This window comes from Dama dama, chromosome 18, assembly GCF_033118175.1.
Source record: "Dama dama isolate Ldn47 chromosome 18, ASM3311817v1, whole genome shotgun sequence".
In the NCBI taxonomy this organism is placed as follows: Eukaryota; Metazoa; Chordata; class Mammalia; order Artiodactyla; family Cervidae; genus Dama; species Dama dama.
The window spans coordinates 98106454-98130275 of NC_083698.1; the positions used below are offsets into that span (position 1 = coordinate 98106454).

At 43.5% G+C, this 23822-nt stretch overlaps 1 protein-coding gene across 4 annotated transcripts in view; it reads right to left on the reverse strand.

Annotated features, from left to right (window-relative positions):
• The window catches only part of HIPK2 (homeodomain interacting protein kinase 2), a 208278-nt gene that overhangs the window by 33669 nt on the left and 150787 nt on the right, over positions 1-23822 (reverse strand). The window contains exons 7-12 of one of the 4 annotated variants that reach the window (XM_061165905.1): positions 21752-21914; positions 18084-18291; positions 16879-17000; positions 8220-8359; positions 4925-5104; positions 999-1280 (exon numbers count right to left, since the gene is read on the reverse strand). In XM_061165905.1, coding sequence (XP_061021888.1) covers positions 999-1280; positions 4925-5104; positions 8220-8359; positions 16879-17000; positions 18084-18291; positions 21752-21914 — 1095 coding nt within the window. Of the gene's footprint in view, positions 1-998; positions 1281-4924; positions 5105-8219; positions 8363-16878; positions 17001-18083; positions 18292-21751; positions 21915-23822 lie in introns of all 4 variants that reach the window. The other 3 variants (XM_061165907.1, XM_061165906.1, XM_061165904.1) reach the window with 3 other exon arrangements.

The window sequence follows — 23822 nt, forward strand, 5'->3', positions numbered from 1 at the left end:
CAGCAGGTTGGGGTTGTAAGATTTCAGATCTACAAGGTCCTGAGGCCCAGGGATGCTAAAGACCAGGAGACTGACTGGAGGGAAAAGTTCCAGGGGACCATCAGACAGCCCAAACTCACACCAAGCTGTTTCAGTCTGGCTGGCAAGCACAGGAAAGAGGCTCTGGCACCAGGCTTAACAGTCTTCACAAATATAATAAATATTTCTTCCCTCTCCCCCAGAAGCATACAGCGAGTGAAATGAGTTCTTACTACTTTGGAATAAACAGTAATGTTCTCTGGATAAAAGGCCACCTGGCAGTTTGAAAGATTGGGTTAATCAGACGCAGGGAAATTTCTGATTAGTTGGACAATTACCTCAAATTTTGAGAGAGCCAAGGCAATGTTTGAGAAACAGCCTGACCAACTGGGAATACATTCAATAGCCCGAGGCAGAGACTTTTTAGCTTATGAGGGCTGAAATATAATGACACTGTGTGCCATATTATGGTCTCACGTCCCCCAGATGTAGAGGGCCTATAACTATTTTTTTAAGACCAAACTGACTCAAAATTATTTTTGGCTTTCAATAATTATAGAAATCAGTTTGAAAAGTAGAAAGTGAAGTGTTAGTCGTTCAGTCATGTCCGACTCTTTGCGACCCCACGGACTATAGCCCAGGAGGCTCCTCTGTCCATGGGGATTCTCCAGGCAAGAATACTGGAGTGGGTTGCTATTCCCTTCTCCAGGGGATCTTCCCCACCCAGGGATCGAGCGGAGGTCTCCTGTGTGACAGGTGGATTCTTTACAGTCTGAGCCACCAGAGAAGCCCAAATCTGTTGGACCATCCCCTGAAATCACTTCAGTGCTCCAGGACCTGGCAAGGCCAGGATTCAGGAGCCAGGAGAGAAGGATGGATCATCACTTTGGATGACGGGGAAGTGGTCCAGGCCCAGCACCGTCTCTGGGTGAGCACTGCACCCCCACTCCGCTCCTCCCTGGTGTCCGCAGCGGCCTCACCTGGTGGGGGCGTGCTTTTGCTCCTCCTCCTCGTCCGTGTCGCTGCTGATGGTGATGACGCTGACCGTGGGGCTGGGGGTGTCGGGGATGACGATCGTCTGCCGCTGCCGCTCCCTGGTGGTGCTGGAGGCCCCGTCGCCCCAGCCGCACGTGACGGACGAGCTGCAGGCGGGGCTGCTGTGCACCAGGGCGCAGCGCGGCGGCGTGTTCTCCTTGACGCGCTTGGACCGCTGCGGGGAGCTGACGGCCTGGGAGGAGGACACCTCACAGGTGGAGACGTTTCTGGAACGACAAAGCCACACACGCTCATGGAGAAGGTCAGGGCCGGCAGCTCCTTGCAAGAAGCCCAACTGTCTACAAACACCATGGCCAAATTGAGAGGGTAACAGGCCTCGGGTCTCCAAACAGAGGAAACAGGCTGCAAGTGTCAGACATTTTTTTATCTCTCCCTTAAGCGGCAGGAGGAAACAAACTACAAGTGTCAGAATTTTTTCTCTTAAAATTCTCTGTTGCCATGATGACACCTAGTTCCACCTGAACTTAACTTTTCTCAAACCTTGAGCTCACCAATGCGTTTTTCTTATGGAAATGTTTTTCTTAAGCTGTGTTAATGAAACTATGTATTTGCTTTGGAATTTGCCTTTCTTCAAAATGGTTCCACCTAAGACTAACTTTTGGCTGATAATAGCTCAACAAACCAGTATTCATATCAATTGTTTTATGGCTGGGGGATGACACACCTGTGCCATCCTATCTCAAAAATGTATATTGTGGGAGAGGGGCCTGGTGAAACTCCCTCAGCCTTGAGGTGTCTCTATCTGATTAGTAGCTTTCTAATAGACATAAAACAGCTTGCTAAAACTAGCAGGGGGGGCACTCCCCCTCCCCCTTCCAATGTCTGTGTCAGAAACTTTCTCTGTCCCTTTTTTATACTTTAATAAAACTCTGCTATACAAAAGCTCTTGAGTGATCAAGCCTGGTCCCTGGTCCCCAAGTTAAATCTTCTTCTTTGGAGATCACGAATCCAACACCGTTCATTGTAAGTCATCAAAATCTCCATAAATCGGATAGAGGACCAGCATACTCGAGCTTAACCAGAGTGCAGAGGCGGTGGCCTGTGGGGCTCTTTCTTTCAATTGCTACACAGACAGGGCAGCATCCTGGCTTCTCTGGGCTCTGTCCGCTGTGGGACAAAGTGGGTAGCCAGGGCCCTCAGGAGAGGACAGAGGACTGTGCCCAAGGACTAGACCGATCTTGTGGTGGTGGTGGTGGTGGTGGTGGAGTTTCAGGGGCATCTGCCCCAATGCAGCCCCCTGCCATCAGGGTTAAAGCCCAACTTCGTAAGTTCAATCTTGTCATCTTCCCCAGTGTACTGAGTGAGATCTTGTTTTGGAGGGAGGTGGAAGAAAAGATATTTGCACATAAAGCTTTTGTTTCCTTGCTCATGGCTGGTTTACCACCAATTCAATGACAACACTCATTTCCTAAGACTTCCTGGAGCTAAAAGATCTAAGGTTAAAGTGTAGCTTTGCCTCCTTCCTCCTCTGGGAAATGGACATGACCATAAAAGTATCTCTGGGGGTATAATTTTTCAAAAATTTATTTTTCTGGGGACTTAACCGGCGGTCTAGTGGTTAAGACTCTGCCTTCTAATGCAGGGGACATGGGTTCAATCTATGGTTGGGGAATTAAGATTCCACATGCCTCGCAGTGCAACCAAAAAAAAAAAAAACCCAAAACAAATCCTGGATTTTGACACATGGGCCTCACAGGAAGCTTACCAGTCTGTTTCAATCATAATGAAAAACCAGGAAAAATGAAAAAGGAAAATGTATGCTTAAGGGACCTGTAACTCTTGATTTTGACCAACTAGAAATTACTTATCAAAAAAGCCAATGTAGTTTCTGGTAACGTTAGAGAAAAAAGACCTTACCTTTCCCCTCCCCATCAACCATTGCTGACCTTGGTTGTATCTATACAATGAGACCAAAGCCAGCCTATAATGAAACTTAAGATTGTGATATGTCCTTAGAGATTCTAGCACCTTCTAGCTAAAGGGAAGGTAATTAAATGAAAATTACTCCATAAAGGTGGGTCTATTTAATTTTCTATTTAGTCGGTATCAGATATGTTGCTTGTTCCTTTTGGGGGGCTCCTAATAAGAAGTTTCACTGATAAGATTGTTCTATTATTTGTACTTACCAGAGAACTTTGTATTTGTTATTACTAACACAGTACAATTTTGAGATTAAGTTTTCACTACTTGAGCAGTTAAAATATGTCTACTTGGAATTTTTAAAGAAAAGTATGCCTGATGGTACTGCCTACCAAAGGGGAGAGCCTTCTGGTTTTTCCAATTGTTTTGCCTAAGGCATTGGTCTTAAAAATAGGCAAACCCATAATTTTCACTATAGTCCCACTGATCTTGAAATGCACTGGCAGTGAGCCTTCTAAAGCCAGCTGGGTGGTAAGAAGGCAACAAAGAGGGACTTACCAACAGGTCAGAGGCTAAGGGTTCTTCTTGCCCCTACCTTGCCAAGGTGAGCACACAGAGGCTAAGCTCAAGCCAGACCAGGGTTCTGGTGACCACCCACCAGACTGAGCATGATAGCACGTGAGGATTGAGACAGGGGCCTCTGGTGCCACCCAATCTAACACAGACATGGGTGTTCTGTCACAGGGCTGTCAAACAAAAGCATTCTGGAAGCTGCCACTGATCTGACATGAATGTCCCTAAGTTGTCAGAAACAACCAAGTAAGAATCTTATTCAGGAAGGATGACAACTTCAGGAAGTCAGCTCTTGGATTAGCTTTCAAATGAAAAAGAATCAAAAGAGGCAGATCTAATTTCTGGCATCTTGCTATACAAGGAAGTATAAAATTCACTAGACATTTCATGTATTACTTGACTTCTCTTGATTAACCTATTCCAAATAAGCAATTAAGGACCTCCAAGCCACTGGAGAGAGATGCAGGAATAATTTTACAGCCATACAATTTTGATATCAATTTTTTTGTTTGTTAGGAAATCTCTGTTTTTTTAAGTAAGGTATATTGAGGTATCATTTACATATAGTGTAAGACACCCCTTTGAATTGTTTGATGAGTTTTGACAAATGTACAGTCATGTAATGCCCATCACAATGCAGATACAGAAATTTGTCATCACCTTATAAAGTTCCCTCTAGTCCTTAGCAGCTCCTGATCTACGTCTCTATAGTGTTGTTGTTCAGTTGCTCAGTTGTGCCCGACTCTTTACAACCCATGGACTGCAGCATGCCAGGCTTCCCTGTCCTTCACTATCTCCCAGAGCTTGCTCAAATTCATGTCCGTCGAGTCAGTGATATCACTCAACCATCTCATCCTCTGTCCTTTTCTCCTCCTACCTTCAATCTTTCCTAGCAATCTTCAATCTACACACTCTATAGTTTTATCTTTCCCTAAATACCATATAAGATGAATCAAACAGCACATGGCCTTTGGTCAATCTTAATTTTTTTTAAAGAGTTCATGGAGATGAAACTGGATTTAGAGGAAATGGGAAAGATCATTGTTCTTCTGGTAGTGTCTATGATTAACCAGTTATTGCTTATATTTTAGAAAATAGCTGAATGAGTTAAATTTCTGACATTAGACTTCAAATAAAACACATTTCTCTACTACTTCTAAAAAAAAGTTATGGTTTCAAAAATGCATCTTCAGAGGGCAGCCTGAGTGTTTTCTAGATAAGTGGAAGGGGACAAAATCACTCAAGACATGGACACTGAACACTGTGGTCTGACGGCCCCACCCTTAGGGTGCTGGTAGGGCCAGCACTCACATAGGCCTTAGGATGAGTGGCTCCTTCAAAATCCCATTCCAGGGATCCAGATCTTACTTCCAATCTCCTTGAAGTTTTCTTCCTCTGACACTTCTTACACACCTACCTCGCAGAGGACTGGTGTTGCTTATTCTTCCGGGAGGAGGTGGTGCTGGTAGGTTGCTGCCGCATCACGTGGGCCACGCCCACATTTAAGGGTTGAGCTGCTGGAAGGGTCACATGACCAGTCAACAATGCAGGCTGCTGCATGATGGGATTGTAATGGCTGCCATGAGCATGCGTGTTCCTGAAAGGGAGATAGGAAAACAGATTCTTTGATGGTTTAATAGAAACAAGAGCTCCTTTAGAAGATAAAGTTCTCTCCCCCCCCATTAAAAGTCAAATTAAAATCACACGGAGGGGAGAGTTGTTGAAGAGATGAGCCTTCCCAGGTGACTTCATTGGGTGTCTCTGGTATAGGAATGTTTAAGTGGCATGGACACAATTTGTTGGTGAGTGAGAAAGGGCATATTTCAAGTGGGGAGAATGCCAAGTAGGCGGACTCAGCTTAAGTTCTGGGGAGAGGAAATAAATATTCCCTTCTGCTCTTTAAGACCCTAAACAGCTACCTGGGCTGTGTATTTTATTTTATAATTTACAAAGTGCCTTCAATGGGTTGTACCACTCTGTGAGGTAGGCAGGATATCTTAGTAATACCGTTTTGTAAGAGAATATTGCAGTTTATGTGAAAAACAAATTTTGAAGACTGGGAGTCATGTCTTTCTGGCATTAGGAAGTGTTAACATTCTTTAGAATTCTCTCAGCAGTTAGCATAATGTTCAGGAATGTAGCAGCTGATCAGTGAGTTACATGCTTTCTGAATGAACAATTAGATTAACTGAAGGTTGACTAGACATGTATAGAGTTTGGTACTAAGAGAAAATTAGTAACAGACACATGTTGATAGAAATATTGGCAGCCATAATCCTGAAAATGGGTTATGTGAGATCTGGGTTGTAAGGTGCTGTTAGGCTTATCCCCACAGAAATATTAAGAGTGATGATGAATTTAGAGAGTTGCCCATAAAAACTCATTTAATACATGGTAAAATGAAGAGCTATAGGAGAGTTCATATGAATTTTTAAAATATTATGAAATTTAGGAAAAAAAATTGAACACAAAGAAAAGAAGTAGGGAGACACTTTTGAAGAGATCCTGATAGTCTTTTGGACATTTAAATGAACTTTAAAAACTGATGTTATAGCTCCTTTATTTTGTTGCTATTTCTTCTACAGACATGGCATTTTCCCCTTTGACACAGGTCTAGCACTAGCCATGATTCCAAATGTTCTTTGGGCTACATATGAAATGGAGAAGAGACTGAAAAGAAACTGTGTTGGCTTTAGGTCTCTACTGTGGTAACCAGGTTAAGAGATGAGGAGGGATGAGAGATAAGATGTGCATGAATGAGTTAAGAATGTCAGTATCTCTGAAATAAGCTGTAAATGCTGAAAGACAAAGGAAAATGGAAGTACAGCATATTGTGGTCTTCTGGGAGAAAAAGGGGTAAGGAAAAAAAACAACTGGTCAAACAGCTTTCCACTTGGTTGCTGCTGCTAATGAGCTGGAGAGGGAAGGTGGTCTTGCTGAGCGGTCATGCTGTGAACGGGGGAAGGGCAGATAACAGATTTATTGCTGCCTGTCATGGATCAGGCGCTGGTATGCAGTGAAATGTTATTCACTCAGTCATGTCTGACTCTGCGACCCCATGGACTGTAACCCGGCAGGCTCCTCTGTCTGTGGGATTCTCCAGGCAAGAATACAGGAGTGGGTAGCCATTCCTTCCTCCAGGGGAGCTTCTCAAATCAAACCCAGGTCTCCTGCATTTCAGGCGGATCCTTTACCCACTGAGCCACCAGGGAAGCCTGGGGCTGGAATGGTACATGTTAAATCCAGTCAAGTGCTTTGTCTTTTATCTTAAACTTCCTAACAACTCGATGAATAGGCATTACTGTCTCTACTGAAGAACTGAGGCTCATACAGGTTTAAGTAACTTTTCCCAGGTCACGCAGGGCCAGAAATGAACCCAGTTTACCTGGCTTGAAAGTGCTTCCAGTGAGAGGGGGTGGACGTGGGGGGATAGTGTTATCAGTGGAAAGTGAATGGGACTGTTATAAACAGCCTATGTTCCTCTCTTCTTTCTACTAAATTAGAATTAATAAATTAGTAATTAGAAAACTAAATGGCAGGACAGAGGATGCTGCAGTTGAGGCTTAACTGGGGGCCTGTCTCTGCCTTTCATCAGAGCTCTTCACTCACAGCAGTCTTACAGGACAGGAAAAGAACTGTCGGGAGGTTCCATGGCTGGTTTGGGGACTGTCAGAGGGTGAAGGGTGTGACCTACTCTGATGCTTCAGCTGAAAGAGAGACAGCCCAGAGGGCCATGGGAAGTTGGGGCCAACTTGGGGGACTGCCATCTGGCTCTGCACTGGTGAAAGTGGACACTGTGGGTGGTGTGGGGATGGTATAGGTGGCAGGTATAAGGAAAAGAGGAAAGTGGCCATAAAAACAACAGAGCCACATGTTAGTGATGAAGCTGGTGAGTAGGATGGGGTGGAAAGTTCTGGAAACACATGCAGGGATTGTGGTGTGCTTGTGGCTGTCAGCTGGATGTCTCTCAGCTCTGTGGAAAGTGTACTTTGATCTCAAAGATATGAGCATCAACTGAAGAGACACACTCAGCAAACACAGCAGAGTTTACCATTCGAAATAAACCCCTGTCTGTCAAGCCTTCCCCCAGGAGGTCTGATGTGACTCCAGCGTGCTCACATCTGAAAACGCCTCGAGAACACTTCCTAGAATTGCTTAGGAGCCACTGGATCTCTTCTGCATCCTTTCATGGGTAACAGATCTTTGTTTTCTGGGAGTGGAATTGAATTCAGAGAAACAACCAAAAATCATCCCAAGCTGAGTCTGGTGAATCACACTGGTGATCAGATAATGGAACTGGATTTGGAGTTCAAAATGACAACAGATCCTAAAGTAACCAAGCTGGTTGGCTGGTGTCCTGGTGTACATTTATTTAAAAATAACCTCTCATTACACTGCAGCCTTAGGCCACATGGGGTGCTTGTGTGCTTAGCTGCTCAGTCGTGTCTGACTCTTTGCGACACCATGAACTGTAGCCTGCCAAGTTCCCCAGTCCATGGGATTCTCCAGGCAAGAATACTGGAATGGGTTGCCATGCCCTCCTCCAGGGGATGTTCCCAAACCTGGGATTGAACCCAGGCAGGCCACATGCTACTCTCTTTAATTTAAAAAGCCCTCTACAAAGCAGGGGACTCTGGTACTGGCCAGCCTGGCCGCCCTCTGGGTCAGGGGTGGACGAGCCTCCCATCCCAGCCCCGCCTGTGCCTGCTCACCTCCAGTCGGCCAGCTGCTGGGTGCCGGCCATGGTCTCAGGAATCACAGTTGCGTGCTGCACCGAAGTGTGCGTGGCCACGCCGGTCAGCTGTTGCCACGCCGGGGGAAGCAGGATCTGCTGGGTCCCACTTGGCCAGGCCTGCTGCAGGACAGAGGACACCTGCTATCACTATGTCTGACAATCATAAATCAGTTGGCATGAGTCAAGCGCTTATTCTGTGCTCAAGGTTGTGCTAGACCCCTTGATAGGTGAGACAGTGGAGACCCGCTCTCTGACCTCAAACACCAGGGCAGATAAAATGAACACTTGTGAAGTCAATAGAAGATAATAGGTAGGTATATGGGCAAAGAACTATATGGAAGCGATTCATTCACACTGAAGAATGATTTATTTATACATCTGCTCTAATGAACAATGCTTAAAATTCCCCAAAGTTCACTTATTGATTTGTTTTGTGACACAACTGTGCGCAAGAGATTGAGGGAGTTGATTTGGGTCATACAAGGGTAACTCCTTGCCCTCAAGAAGTTTTCTGCCTAGTATCCTTTATTTAATATTTTACCTTTTGTTTAGCAGTTAGAATGTAGAGGTACAACTTGTGTTATCTTCTGAATCTAAGTTAACATAATTCTGAGATCACCAAGTATCTGACACCTGCCTACATCCGAGGGCAAACAAGCGTGAAGTGAAATTCTTAGCTGGGATCTTGAGCTTAACTGAGAATACCTTGACTCCTCAAGGCAAAAACGAAACAGTGAGGAAGTCACAGTTTGATTTTTTATAAACACCAAGCTATTCCTTAAAAAGTTAAAAATGAACTTTCCCGATTCCTCCTTGAATAGACCTACAGGTGTGCGTGTGTACACGTGTGGGTGTGTGTTGTGTTTTGACCCCTCTGTATCCTCAGTCACTATTCTGCTTGCCTTTGGTTATTAAATGATTCACTCTGAACAGTTGTCCAAAGTTGGACACTTGAAGGAACGCTGCTAAGGTAAAATACCTCTTGGGTAGGTCAAGGATTTAAAGGCTTGGGATCTTAGCTCTCTCTCTCTCTTCCCATCAGGATGGAGATGACTAACACTGGCTAATTAATCTGATGTCGTGCTCCACAAACTGTGCATATGTTCAATATGTGTGTTTTGGCTCATATCAACAAACAAGCACTTCAGGAAATGGATTATAAATCTGAGTCAAAACTTCATAAACAGTGATGTGTACTAAAATGATACGGCTTCCTCTTAGATCTGAGTGCATAGTTCACCTGGTCTATCCTCTTATCACTGTTGCACATGAGACTCAGTGAGATCTCTTATGCCTTTTAGATATGCCTGTTTGCTTACTGATCTTTTACAATATAGTCAAAAAGCTTCGGGACCACAGATTGTACAATAAGTGCTTAAGAAATGTTTGTTGATAAAATGAAAGAAGCAATTCTACCAAGGCAATTAACTATACTTAGCTGTATTTCAGGTTTATGGAATTCAAACACAGTAAGCAGAAAAATAATTTAATTGATTAAAATAATTATGAGCTCAAAAGCTTAAATGAATAATCATCTCATTGGCAATAAGAATTCTACTGCTTTTGTCTGGAACTTATTTCAGATCCCATGAAAAGCCTGTGTTTCGACTTAATGTCATTTTGAAATAATAAATCTTGATATCAAGCTAAGGACATTATTTCTTCCCTGTTTCCCTAAAATGAATCTTAGCATTTTACCTCAAAGAGATGGGGTAAAAAGATATTTCTGGACCTCTATCACTGATGGATATGTTCAACTCATTTGAGACAACACTTTGCATCAGATATTCCTATAATTTATTACTACTTTATAATCTGTAAGATTAGAGCCAATATTTGTGGATGCACATTGTGTGCCAAGCATAGAGCTAAGACCATAAATGGATTCTCTGACTTTCTCTTAACACCAATCCTGTGAGGTAGGGACTATTCTCCCCTCCCATTTCTCAGATGAATGAACTGAAACACAGGGAAGTTAAATAGCTTGCCTGGACATATAATAAATTAAACATACATTTACAGCTCTCCTTCGTTTAAGTCCAACTAAAATGACAGTGAAGGAACGAAAAAAAATATATAGATCTATAAGGATACAGAGAACAGGGAGGGACAGTAACAGTTAACAGAATTTTAGAAGCTGGAAAACAGAAGAGTGATTACTAAGTTCACAGACTGAAGGAATGTAAGGTCAAGTCTAAATACTAAACCCTGGGATTCTGTCACCCTCAGATTCCTGGTATGAAGGATTGTTACCCCCCACCCCCACCCACAATCTTAAAGCAGGAACCTAGTGGATTCTCTTCAGGGAAACTGACTATTCCAAGAGAAAAATACTATAGGTACATTCGATGAGAGGGGACCTGCCAATGAAAATGCTGAGGTCACTCCTTATTATCTGATAGAGAAGTCCACGCCCCTGTCCCTGAAGCTTTCCAGTCAGCTTTTAGTCCTTCAGTCTTAGATATGAATGAACAGCCAAGGATCACCAGACTTTAAAGGAAGTTCCTATCATGAAGGAGACTAAAACAAAAAATGAAACTCTGAGGAGCAACAACAGTACAGGAATTGGAAGAAAATCTAAAAAATATGTAATTAGTGTCCTCAAAGAGGCTAAACGTGTATATATATCCATGAAATGAGATATAAAGGATATATATTTATATTCTGAGAACAAGAAAACTCTTGTAAATGAGAACAATGACAATAGAAATGAACAATTCTATACAGATAGGAAAATTTTAGAAAGTAGCATAGATAGAATATATACAGAGAAAAGGTAGATAGGGGTGAAGGTGGGAGATATGAAAATCATTAGATCAGTTCAGAAGTACCAGCGCTCAATTAACAGGAATTCCACAAAGAAGGAACAGAGAAGATGGAGGGGAAGAAGTTAACAAAGGCAAAAATAAAAGAAAATTCTCCAGATGAAAAGGGCAAATAGGATGTACCGGAGAGTGTATTCTAAAAGACTCATAAGAAAGCATGTAGCCATGAATCTCAGACCACCACGGACAAGGAAAGTCTTAAAAAGTTTTCAGAAAGGAGGAAAAACAACAGCCACTGAACTTCTCAATATGTTCAAAGACACCAATACATCAAACACACAAGCCTTTTAGAGCCCTGGAAGACTTTGGGGCTGCATAATAACACATACAGAGGAAACTGACCCAATGAAAAGATGAGACAATATTAATTCCAGGAAAAAAAGTTGTACAGGAAAGGAAGCAGAATCGTAGTATGAGGCTCAGCTGAGAATAATACAATACAATATTGATGATAATAATTAAGTAGATAATATAAAGTGGTTGAATAAAAACTTACAAGGGAGGAAAAGGGAGAATGGGAAAGTGAGAGAGAGGAAGAGAGTGTGCATGCGAGTGGACTTTATGTTCTGGGGATGGAGGGTTAAAGGGCTAAGCATTCGTCCATGGTTGATTGATACCTAAAGTGGAAAAATCAGTAAGAAACAGTTAAAGAATGCTATCTAGAAACATAGATTTAAATAACTAAATGAAACAGTTAAAAAAACAGATGACCATCCAAGTTCAATGCATGAAACAGGGCACTCAGAGCCGGCGCACTGGGACAGCCCAGAGGGATGGGATGGGGAGGGGGTGGGACGGGGGTTTGGCACGGGGCGGGGTGGGGAACACATGTACATCCATGGCTGGTTCATGTCGGTGTATGGCAAAAACCACCACAATATTGTAAAGTAATTAGCCTCCATTTAAAATTAATCAATTAATTAAAAAAATGATAGTTTTGGGGGAATGGAAATTGCTGATGGGATAGGCAGGAGACCACTATTTTCTTAGAAGTTTGTGGTAGCATTTAACTGTAACAATTAGACACATGTATTACTTTGAAAAAGAATTAAATTTAAATTAAAAAATAACTTCTCCGAAGTCAAACAGCCAGTGAGTGGAGGGGCTGCTATCTGAACCTGGGCAGTGGAATTCCAGAGCCCATGCTCTCAGCCAATATACTACTCTTTTTATGGAGGTGATACACAAAAACGATGGCCCAGTTCAGGATCAGGTGCCTAAGAGTCGTATGAAAAAGTCTTCCTTATTTATTAGCAATATCAAGCACCCAGCAAGACTGACCCAGACAGCAAGACAGAATGGTTGGAAAGACTGGTTGCTTAAAATGACCAGAGAAGGCTTTGAGAAGCTTTGAAGTTTTGTATTTTGGACAGTTTAAAGAGTCCAAGACAATGGTTTAGCCTCAGGGAAACATTTAAAGGGGTTCAGGTGATATGAGTTAATTGGTTAGAAGAATGCACAAAACTTCTTCACGGCAGGGCAGAGTCTACAAGGATCTGGCAAACAGAAATCTCCATATCCTGGGGTCCTGGGGGTTTGGGATCCTGCCGTTTGAAAAGTGAGATAAATTCAATACCATCTCAATCAAGACGTGTACTTCCCATCTCTCTACCTTTACTGGCTCATGCACAATTTCTTTCTTTTTTAAAATTTTAAAAATTTATTTTATTTGTTTATTTGGCTGTGCTGGGTCTTAGTTGTGGCACGTGGGATCTTCAACCTCTGTTGTGGCAGGCAGCATCTTTAGTTATGGCATGTGAACTTCGTTGTGGCATGTGGGATCTATTTCCCTGACCAGGGATTGAACTTGAGCCCCTTGCATTGGGAGCATGGCGCCTCAGCCACTGGACCAGCAGGGAAGTCCCTCATTCACAATTTCTGATGGTAGTCAAGATGCCAATTCTGGGCACTAGGCGGACAGAGGTGAAAGCTCTTTTTAGGCAATACCAAAAAAGCATTACTGGTAAGGCGATCCATATGATCACCCTCGTTTTACTGAAATGAGAAGTTGTGATTATTTCCAGAGACACATCTTTGGGGTGCACCAGAGAGACTGTTTCCCATTTTAGGGACATATGATGCTACTGGAGAGGGGAGGTTGGAAAATGGCAGAGCAAACAAAGCTAACATGAGGGATGGATTCAAAAGACTATTTCTAAACATGCACAAACTCTTTGAAAAGGTTTAAACATTTAGATAAAAAGAAATATACTGAAATTTGGGGATATATTTAAAGTAATAATATTTGGAGTACCTCTGCCTGATACCTAACCTAACCCCAAGAAAAATGAAGGCATCAGTGTCAATGTGTAATTATTGCTTAAAAAAAAATAGCTGCCATACTAGTTTTATAGGGTTTCCCTGGTGGCTCTGATGGTAAAGGATCTGCCTAGTTTTGAAAGTTGCTTATTTTTTTTTCTTTGAAGGGATCATTAAAAAATATCTAGGAGAAAGCTCCACCTTAATAGGCTAACATATTGGCATGGATTCGGTGACAAGTAAGAAAAATCAAAAGCAATCAATAAACAAAAAAGATACACGGTGACACTGGATAGAATGGGATAGTTCTTGTTTTTTTGTTTTTTTTAAAGTTAATATTTCTTAGACAACTCTGCATATCAAGGCACTTTGGTCTACCATGTCCTTTTGATGGCTATGTGGTGTTCCATTTTATGCCCTTATCAATTTAAACAAATTTCCTACTGATGAACATTCAAATTGCTTCCAGCAGTTCCCTGTTATAAACATGGTAGCAATTAAAATCCTTGAATATGTATTTTTGGTTCACTTCCCCACTTAAAGCTGTAGGTTAAATCCACTTGGAGATTTATAGTGCTCCAAGGACTCCTGTTCAAGCAGGCAGTTGCTAAAGCCCTTCCCTGCTATGATTAAAGGACTAAGACAAATTAGGAAATGCTGGGCCTGTTAGTTTCCACCGAACTGAACAACGAGGAATATCTACTTTAGCTGGTAAGCGATGCTATGTATTATTTCTTTCGGAGATGGTTCCTGGCTTCCTAGGGTTAAGTATGCAAACACAAAAAAAGGATCCATATGTGTACGCTTTAAGAGTACGTGTGAATTCTACAGGTTTTGGCTCACAGAGGAGCAGCACCGGGAAACTGGCCTGAAGTCGGCTCCCAGTCAGATGAAGTGTGAACAGGCTGCTGTGCCCCTGGAGTGAGTGGTAGTTCTCTTGATCTACCAGGGCCTTTTCTGAACTCCATACTACAAAACTGTGCAAACAAAAGGGAGCTATGAGAGAGAGAGGAAGCAGTACAGGTGTGCTTTATATATCGAAGGTTCTCTATTTAAACTTTCAGCAAGACAGAATTGTGTGTGCCACCAGAAACTGGTGAGACTGGGCATCTGCAGTCTCAATCTGGACATAAGAACAAAGAGATGAAGAATGGCTAGTGTCAATCTCAAACAAGCTGTTCCTGAAAACAGAAGAAGTAGCAATATCCAACATATCTTATGAGCCTGGGTGTAGTCTCCATGCCCAAAACACATAAAGATTCTATAAGAAAAAGAAATCCATGCCACCTCCTCACGTATGAACATAGATGCAAAAATACTAACTGCAGTATTCACAAACAATCCAGAATTGAAAAGCATACAAACACGTCAAGGACCACATGATCAAATAAAGTTCACCTTGAAAATATTGATACAAAGATGATTTAACATTACAAAATCTATTAAGTAACTTGCTACATAAACAGTTGAAGGAACAAAAACACAGGAGAATTTCAATAGGTGGAGAAAGAAAATTTGATGCAGTTGAACATTAATTCATCAAAAAAATTAGCAAACTTCATAAAATGTCCCTAACCACTCTTTTTTTTTTTTCCTAACCACTCTTTAAACGAAATTTCTAGTGGCAAACAGCAAGAAGAATTTCCTTTAAAGTTAAGTTCAAGTTAAGAATGCTCAATATCAACGCTCTTATTAAACATTGTTTTGGAGGTACTGTTAGCACAGTGTCATGAGAACAATAAATAAAAGTTATAAAGACTGGAAAGGAAGAAACAAAATTGTATCACTTATAAATGAAAAACAGTCTACATAGAAAATCCAAGGGAATTCACAGAAACAATCAGAACTAATCAGAGTTTGGAAGGATACAAACTCAGTGGAGCAAAACCAGTTATATTCCTATTAACCAAAGACAAATAATAAGAAAATATAGTTAATAAAGTTATTAATAACAGAACTGTAAAGTATTTAGGGATGATTCTAACAAAAGAAAACTCTAGTGAAAGGAATAAAAGGTAACTTATACACAGTTATATACCGTGTTCAAGGATGAAATGACAATATTACAAAGATGTCAATTTTCCTAAAAGTGAATATAAATCCAATGCAGGTCCAATAAACACAAATCAGGGTGCTGGGTTTTTGTCTTGTTTCTTTTGGAACTAAAATTCTTATGTAAAGGTGAAGATACAATTCACACAGAAAAGCAAAGGGACAAGAACAGACAAGAAATTTTGAAGAACGTGATAGGATCAGGGCTTTCCCCACCAGATATCAAGACATACATTAAAGTTATAAAATCAATAGTAAAGACAACAGGATATTATTAGAGAGGCCAATGAACTAGAACAGAGTGAGTCCAAAATTATTGTTCAGTTGCTCAGCTGTGTCTGACTCTTTTGTGACTCCATGGACTGTAGCCCGCCAGGCCCCTCTGTCCATGGGATTTCCCAAGCAAGAACAGTGGAGTCGGTTGACATTTCCTTCTTCAGGGGATCCGACCCAGGGATCAAACCTGTGTCTCCTGCATTGCAAGTGGATTCTGTACCACTGAGGTCGCCAGGGCACCCCATGAGTCTAAAATACACCTATGCAATTTGACTACATTAAAATTAACCCCCAAACTTCTGTTCAACAAAAGACACCATAAATAGTGTCTTTGGGAACCAACTTCATTTAAAAAACAAAGGTGCTTTAAACTGACAACATTTCAGTCAAGCTATCCTTGACTCCCAACAACAGAAACCATGATAAAGAAACAGTATAGCATGATGGGTTAAAATATGCGTGCTGGTGTCAGACTTCTTGGGTTTGTGTCCTGGTTCTGTCACCTAATTGTTGTGTGACTTTGAGCCGCTGCTTGTGCCTCATTTGTCAAAAGGAGACAAATACTTTACCATATTGTGGGGATTAAATCAATAACAACTATAAAGTGCTCAGCACAACGAAGATGTATTTGTTATTAATGTCCAGGTGACATTAAGGATCTATTACTTATTATCATTACACCACTTTGTTACCTAAAATTTTCATAACACGTCACAAATTTTCAACCAGTTTCACCTCTGTGATCTCATTCGAGGAATCTACCAGAGTATGTATGTGAACAGATAAGGAAGGCTCCAGCCCAAAGCCTCTGTGATCCTGGTTTTCAACTAGGAAACAAAGAGATAATCTCCAAGGCTCTCTGCTTTCAAAAAATAGTTTTAGTTTATAATAAGGAAATACTAACTGACTTGCCTTGGGTCACAGAGAGTTATTAGTAGAGTTAGGATTAAAACCTTGGTCTCATATTAATCTGCATTATAAAGAGACAACAATAATAATAAATTTCCCCAGACTCCCCTTGTGTCTAAATTTCTTCTTGGAACTGTAAGCTAGATACTTAGGAAGGTAATTCACCTGGGGATCATTCGGAATATTACTGATATATTCTAATGACTTGAGGCATCTAACTCACTGCCAGGGAGGGAATTATCGGCGATATATCTCTTTTGTGAACAACATTAACATGGATCGTGGTAATACCAGTGATAATAAAGAAAGAATTACCTGGGCAAGCAGACCTGGTTGGATTTGAAGAGGCTGAGCTCCTGGGGCTTGAGTGACGATGGGAACGGCATTTTCCATTCGCACAGAGTAGCCAGCATGTTTAGAGGGAGAGGCCTGCAATCCTAGTGGAGACAAGGAGTGAGGGGGAGAAGGGCTGAGTAACTGGAAAGAGCTGGATGAGCAGAGCTTCCTTGGCCGCTCTGTCAGCCCTCAACATCCCTTTGCACTAGTCCCCACAAGACACTGCCTGGTCCTTTGGAAGTCTTCCCTGCCTCAGTTTTTAACTTAAAAATAAGTGTTTTTGTGTGTTTTTTTTTCTTTGGCCATGCCACATGGTTTGTTGGGGTCTTAGTTTGCCGACCAGGGATAGAACCCAGGCCTTCATCAGTGGAGGCGTGGAGTCCTACCCATTGGACCACCAGGGAATTCCCTCTAACTTAAAATAAAAAAAACAAAAAAACCCCGACCTTTCTGAATGTTTTCAAAGACTCAGTCAAATTAAGGAGTCTTTAAAGCCAAGAGTGGAACAGTTATGCTGACAAATTACAGCAGGAAAACAGCTGCTCTTGTCATGAAGATATTGGGTCAAAGCCGGGGAGAGAGGGTAAGGCTGCTGGGACAGCACTGACTCAAACTGAACCACACAGACTCACACCAGGGCATTTTCAGAACCAAATTCTCGAGTTTTCTGTGTAAACTATAACCAGGTACCCGGTCAACTCTCGCTTAGAATTTTTAGGAGAAGAGTGCCGGGGTGCCTGGCCAGAGAGGTGGGGGGCACTGGCCAGGAAGTACTTTTCAGAGAGGTTTATATTCTTCACAAGAACGGGGACTAGTGCGCTGTCAGAGGCTGGCAGTGTGCTATAGATAATCCACACAGAGGTTATTCCACGGGAGGCACCGCGAGAGCTGACATCAGCATAACAATGGGAGCAAACACAATGCGCTGATTTACAGATGGCGGCTGAGCCAGGACAAAACCACTGGCAGGTGGTGCGAATAACAAGGAACGGACTTGATGCAGAAGCCAAAGTCCATTGTTTCTAGGTTGGCCGCCGCAGGATGGGGGCCCTCAAGTTCAGTGATGCCAGGGCTCTCGCAGAAAGAAACAAAGAGGGCTTTAGCAGGACAGAAAAGCATGGGGCCAGCACCACAGAGGCGGTCCTGGTGGAAGCAGGTGGGAGGCTGGGTCCACTCCGCCTTACCTTGGAAGCCGGGTGGACACACGATGAGTGCTTGCTGGAAGGGGTCGGGCCGAGCGCAGATCTGGGCGGCTCCCGTCTGCAGGGGCATGCTCCGCTGGGCCACCGCGGCCATGGATGCCGCTGAGGGCTGGCAGAGTGCAGATTGGTAGTTTAGTATGGAGACCTCGGGATTGGCTAGGGAAAGAGTGGCACTGGTGGAGGTGGGAGCCTAAAGGAATGGTGGGGTTAGACAAAAATAAAACAAATAAAACATGAGGGAGATGGCATGTTGGGAGACATGGATCTAAATAAAATAAATGAACTCAAAAAAGAGCAAACGAATGAATGAAAACAATGAGCCAAAAAAAAAGCAAAAATAGGGGAGTGGAAATACAGTTGGAAAGTCTCAGGGGAAAGTAGGCACCTGCAGCCCAGGACACAGAATCACCTCTGATGCTTAGATTTGGGCCTGTTCTTAATATTTTCAGGGCCTGTTCCTAATACTTGCAGGGCCTGCAAGTGCACACGGATGCCTGCATGTCAAGTCTAAACTGCAAAGTTAAGGACTGGCTAGAAAGAATTATGATCTGCCCTTCCACTCAGACATAAACACTTTTATAACCACCTGGAGGGCTTTGGTTTGAGTCTTAATCCGGGTTCCTTGGCTTGGGCCCTGGAATATGGAGGCGAGTGCCTGCCTGCCTTCTCTCCACGCCCCAGCTCCGTCCCACAACCTGAGGGCCTTCGGGTGCAGGTATTTGGATTTGGTTTCTACTGGGGAGGACGAAACTAGAAGTGGCTCCTCCAGGCCCCGGGTCTCAGATTCCCGGAGCCTGACACGGAAGCAAACGCGCTTGGGGAGGGCCTGGGCAGCAAGGTCTAAGGGTAGCACTTTAACAGATGCCCTCAGACGTTCACAGACCACAGCTGCTGTGGAGAAGTAACACTACGGAAACAGGGACACAGGGGGACATGCTGAGGCTCGGGCTGCTTGTTGGAACTTGGTGCATTCTCGTGCTGGCATTCCACAACTAAGGCTCAAGGGCAAGGAGAAGGTGCCGGGGGGTCAAGAGAACTTGAGATGGGTTAAGTTCAATGGAGCTGTGTTAGACAGACACTGCAGTTATGTCCTCTCTCCCTTCTCTTTCAGAAAGAGACAGCATTTGAGGCTGAACTTCCATGTGAAGCAAGGTCATGGAAGGAAAAGGAATTCTACATTGGCAGTTTTCCAGTTTCACCCCATCTCAGTCTTCTTCATGCTGATTGTTTAGTAACATACGTGGAGTAACCCATGGCTTCATTGTCAACCTTGCTTATGAGACATTTTGCTACTAGAGGCTACAAGGACTAAAAAAGTAAAAAGGGAAAGAGCCACAAGGGTATCAGGAAATTAGGACCTTAGGAAAGGTATGCATATGTGTCAAATTTGATGAAAAGGATAAAGTCTCATTTTACATGTCTTTTATACTTATATTTTATGCTGAATTTCAGTGCAAAGCAAGGAATTTGTTTGAAAGTAATCACCAAATTAGGTACTGCCCATGTTTAGATTTTAAGATATTATTGTAACAACAAATGTCTGTCTGTGCAGCATCACACAGTCAGCCTGCAGGTAGTGTGACTGGGAATGCACGTGTGACACATGTGTGGCCAGCATCTCTTATCACTATTTTTTGCTGAAGTGTAGTTGATTTACAATGTTGTGTTATGTGTATATATTCTAACAGAGGGAAACTCTAGTGAAAGGAATAAACACATATGATTTTCCTATTCCTTTCCATCACAGGTTACTAAAAGGTACTAAGTACAGTTCTTTGTGCTGTACGGTAGGTCCTTGTTGTTCATCTATTTTATAGTCATTTGCACGGGGCCAGCATTTTGTGTTGTTACCAGCGGCATGACTTGTGTTTCCTCTCTGTTCTCTCTGCAGCCTCACCTCTCCTGGAGGCTCCCCTCAGACACAGCTTCCACTAGCCCCTTGCCCTCTACACACCAGAGTCCACACTCTCCCCTCCTCTTCCTGCCTCCTGGCTTCCCTCCCTGGGGCACTAGCAGCAGTCTCCTCCCGGTCCCCACACGGGTGCTCAGTGGCTCCCCCTTCTGGTCAGCCACTGGTCCTGCTGCTCCTTCCTTCCAAATGTCCCCGGGACCCTCTCCCTCTTTTTCACCACTACTTCCTTCGCTAAGGCCTTCTGTCCTGGGGCCTGGGACCTGTAAGGCCTTGACTAGTGATGTTCTGGTCTCCACTTCTCTTCTAATTCTTCTTGGCCACAGAGGCTAGAACATTCTTTCCAAATGACTACTTTGTGTGTGATGCCACCTCTGCTCACAAGTCTCTGGTTGCTGCCTAATGAACACTGTATACGCATCTTAGGCTGGCCCTCCTTCCTCACAGTTAGGCCCAACTTCCCGTCTCAATGTATCTTCTACTCTCCCTGCTCAGGGCACCAGCCAGACGGTCCGCTCACCGTGCTGGGTCTCTGGTGACGAAGAGCAGAATCACCGTGGTCATTCTGTCAAGGACTTCACCTGAGTGGCGGTGGCTGCCTTAGCCTGAGGACTGAGCTAGGCGCTGGGTGGGAATGTTTATCGCATGGGACTCCAGGCCTTAGAGAAATGAACTCTTCCGGCTGAGGAGAACGGTAAGGACACCAGTGGCCTCCAGGGGGCAGCAGATTCTAGGCAGCCTCTCCTAGAGGGTGGGCACAGGGGGGAGAGGAACAGGCTGGGAAGGAAAGCTGGGCCTTAGCAACCAAACGTGCTGGGAATGGCCTGGGAAGCAGGGTCAGTGACTCTTCATGGGAGCACGGGACCTGTCAAAAGAGAGTGGATGGCCAGGCAGAGTATTCACACTGGAACATATATGCTCTTCTGCTGTCGAGGGGTGTGGTACGTGCGTGTATACACACACACACACGCATACACAGGTGTGTTGTTATCATTAAAGACCGATACTAAGACCGAAGAAAATCTAGGGACACTTTCTTTGGGGGAACTGGTAATACTGGTAGGTAGGAATAAAAGTTAAAGTCTCTTAGATACCAGAGGCTGCCTGAGCAAGGGCTTGGAGACTCTTCATATAGTACATATTTCCTGGGTATCATCCATATTTCCAGCAGTAAATTAGGTGCTAGATTCTGCAAATTTTCTGCAAGAGGTTTGAAAGCTGTGGGCCCCCTTTTAGTTCTCACTGCTGGGATTCTGGTGACAAGACTTGGAAAAGGACAGGTTTTGTCTGTGTTGAAAAGAGATCATGTGGACCCAATAGTGTGGATATGAGGACCTGGGGCCTGAGCTGGATGACCGCTAGCATCCATCCCTTCCAGTTCTAGAATTCTCCATCAGGCAGATGTCAGACATGAGAGGATCCCAGCATCTCCTTTACCTTATTCTCATAGCAGGACAGGAAAGCAGTAGGAGGTACCATCTCAGAAATAACTCTCTTAGTGAGTCATTTCTGGGACCTTTCAAGGGGCTAGGAGTCAATACAAAGAATGCCTGAGGATCTCAAAGGAAATAACGACGAGGACAAACACCTTCTTGCAGAGTTGAACGTGACAGTAGAGGGATTTTGTCTGTTGTATATGATATTGGAGTTTTGTCTCCTGACTCAGCTTGGTGGGAAAATATAATCCCTGACCTTTGCTCTGTCAGCCCCCCGTCTGCCTTCCCCTCTGCTCCCCACTCACCTGGTTGTGGACAGTGTTCAGCTGGTTGTTGAAGGTCATGGTCAGGTTGGTGGATGTGCTGGGGGCCACATGCGTGATGAAAGGGGTTTTGCTCTGGTTCACCGTGTCATACATGTTCACCCGACGCTTGCAAATCTCCATGTTCTGGAAACATGATTTGACGCTGTTCATGCAAAAGGCAGAGACAGAGGTGTCAGGGAAAGACAGTAACATGGAATTACAGGGGAGAAAATGGAGAGAGAAAAAGAGAGGAGAGTTAATCTAATAAACAAAACAACCAAGACACTTCACTTTGGGTCTCAGGTTCCTGGATTTCTCAGGCAATGTCTGCATTTGCAAGAGTTGGTAGTATTTACAGGAATTCCACTCTGCTCCCCGCCCCCTCCCACCCCACACCTTCTCACTGCCTCCTCCCCATCCTGGGTGGGTAACAGTTCTCCACCAACACAAAACAGACCTCTTGGCTCTCACTGCATTTCCTCCTGTTGCTGATCTGTCTCCTAATTTCCACAGCTCATTCTTGGCTTTCAAAGTGGTTTCTGGCCCATATATAAACATGTAAGTTCTCTGATTGGGACCGTCAGCAATGGATGACCTGCCTCCATATTCCTTGCCCACACCCTTTCCAGTTAATCCAGGGCACCAGCGCCATCTAGGGGTCAGCCAAAGAATAGCCAACCCGGTATTAGGACCTATTGGCACTCCTGCTCCTCCCTGGATTGTGCATGGATGGAGAATAATGATTTTAACAACTACTAATAGCGGTGAAGTTTACTGACAGCGTGGCGGCTGTTCACAAGCACTCTTTCACTCAGTCCTACAACAACCATGAGGGGAAGACAGACAACTGTTGTCCCTATTTTGCAAGTAAGGATAAAGCAGAGAGGGATAGGTAATTTGCCAAGATCAAGAGCTTCACGTAGACATGTACATTCTCTTTAACTTCCTTCATTCTTCCTTTCTTTTTTCTGATTCTTACCCAGTTACATAAAATAAAAATTCTCTCCCTCTTTTTCTTCTTGCATTGCATTCTTGAATCAAAACAAAACAAAACAAAACTCGTAATTATGAAATTCAAGTATAAAAGTGTTGCGGACACCAGCATCAAGGACAAAGAAAGCCATAAGTGGCCTTGACCAAGTTCTTGAAAACCCACCACAGGATTTTCAACTGTTTGTACATTGTTTCTCATTCACGTCTGCACCTCCCAGGCGGTGTGGAGGTAAAGAATCCGCCTGCCAATGCCGGCGACGAGGGTTTGATCTCTGCCTGGGTCGGGAAGATACCCGGGAGTAGGAAATGGCAACCCGCTCCAGTAGTCTTGCCTGGAACATTCCACGGACAGAGGAGCCTGGTGGACTACAGTCCATGGGGTCTGAAAGAGACACACTGAACACATGTGCCCGCCAAGTCTCATTCATTTCTGGGTCTTCTTCTAATTAAACTTCCTTTTTCCTCAAATGCTAATGTTTAGGATAGCAAGATCCCATTTCAATTTCCATTTAAAATACTTAATTATAAGTAGTATAGTCACAATAAAATTCTACCATTTTAAGATGACAACTACATACTGTACTACAGGTAAGCGAGATTCTGGGCCAAATAGATGCTTGTGGGCTATCCCAAAACATCCTCTCTGTGAAAGATTTCCTGAACTGACCTAGACATTCTTTGTGAGTTGGTGATGACTTACACTGGCCACACAACGCACATGAAGTAAACAATGACTGATGACCCTGGAAAGAAGGAAAACATATTCTCCGGTGACCGAGAGCTGAAAACACGAATGCTGGCAATGCCAACACGTTCCGAGCATCGACTCAGTACCAAACCTACTGCTCAGTGCTCTCACATGGAGGCTGAAAGAATAAAACAATGGACTTTGTGTTCTTTTGGACCGTATTTAATGCATTAGTGGTTTTTCGACAATTCAACACAAAGCTTTCAGACTCCGAATTCTCTAACTGAAACGATCTGAGTTCTTAGTTTCAGAGGGAAGGACTTTCACACTGGGTTAATGTTGAGAATAGTTTTTAAGGAATTTGTGCACTAGAATCTTGGCATGGAGAAA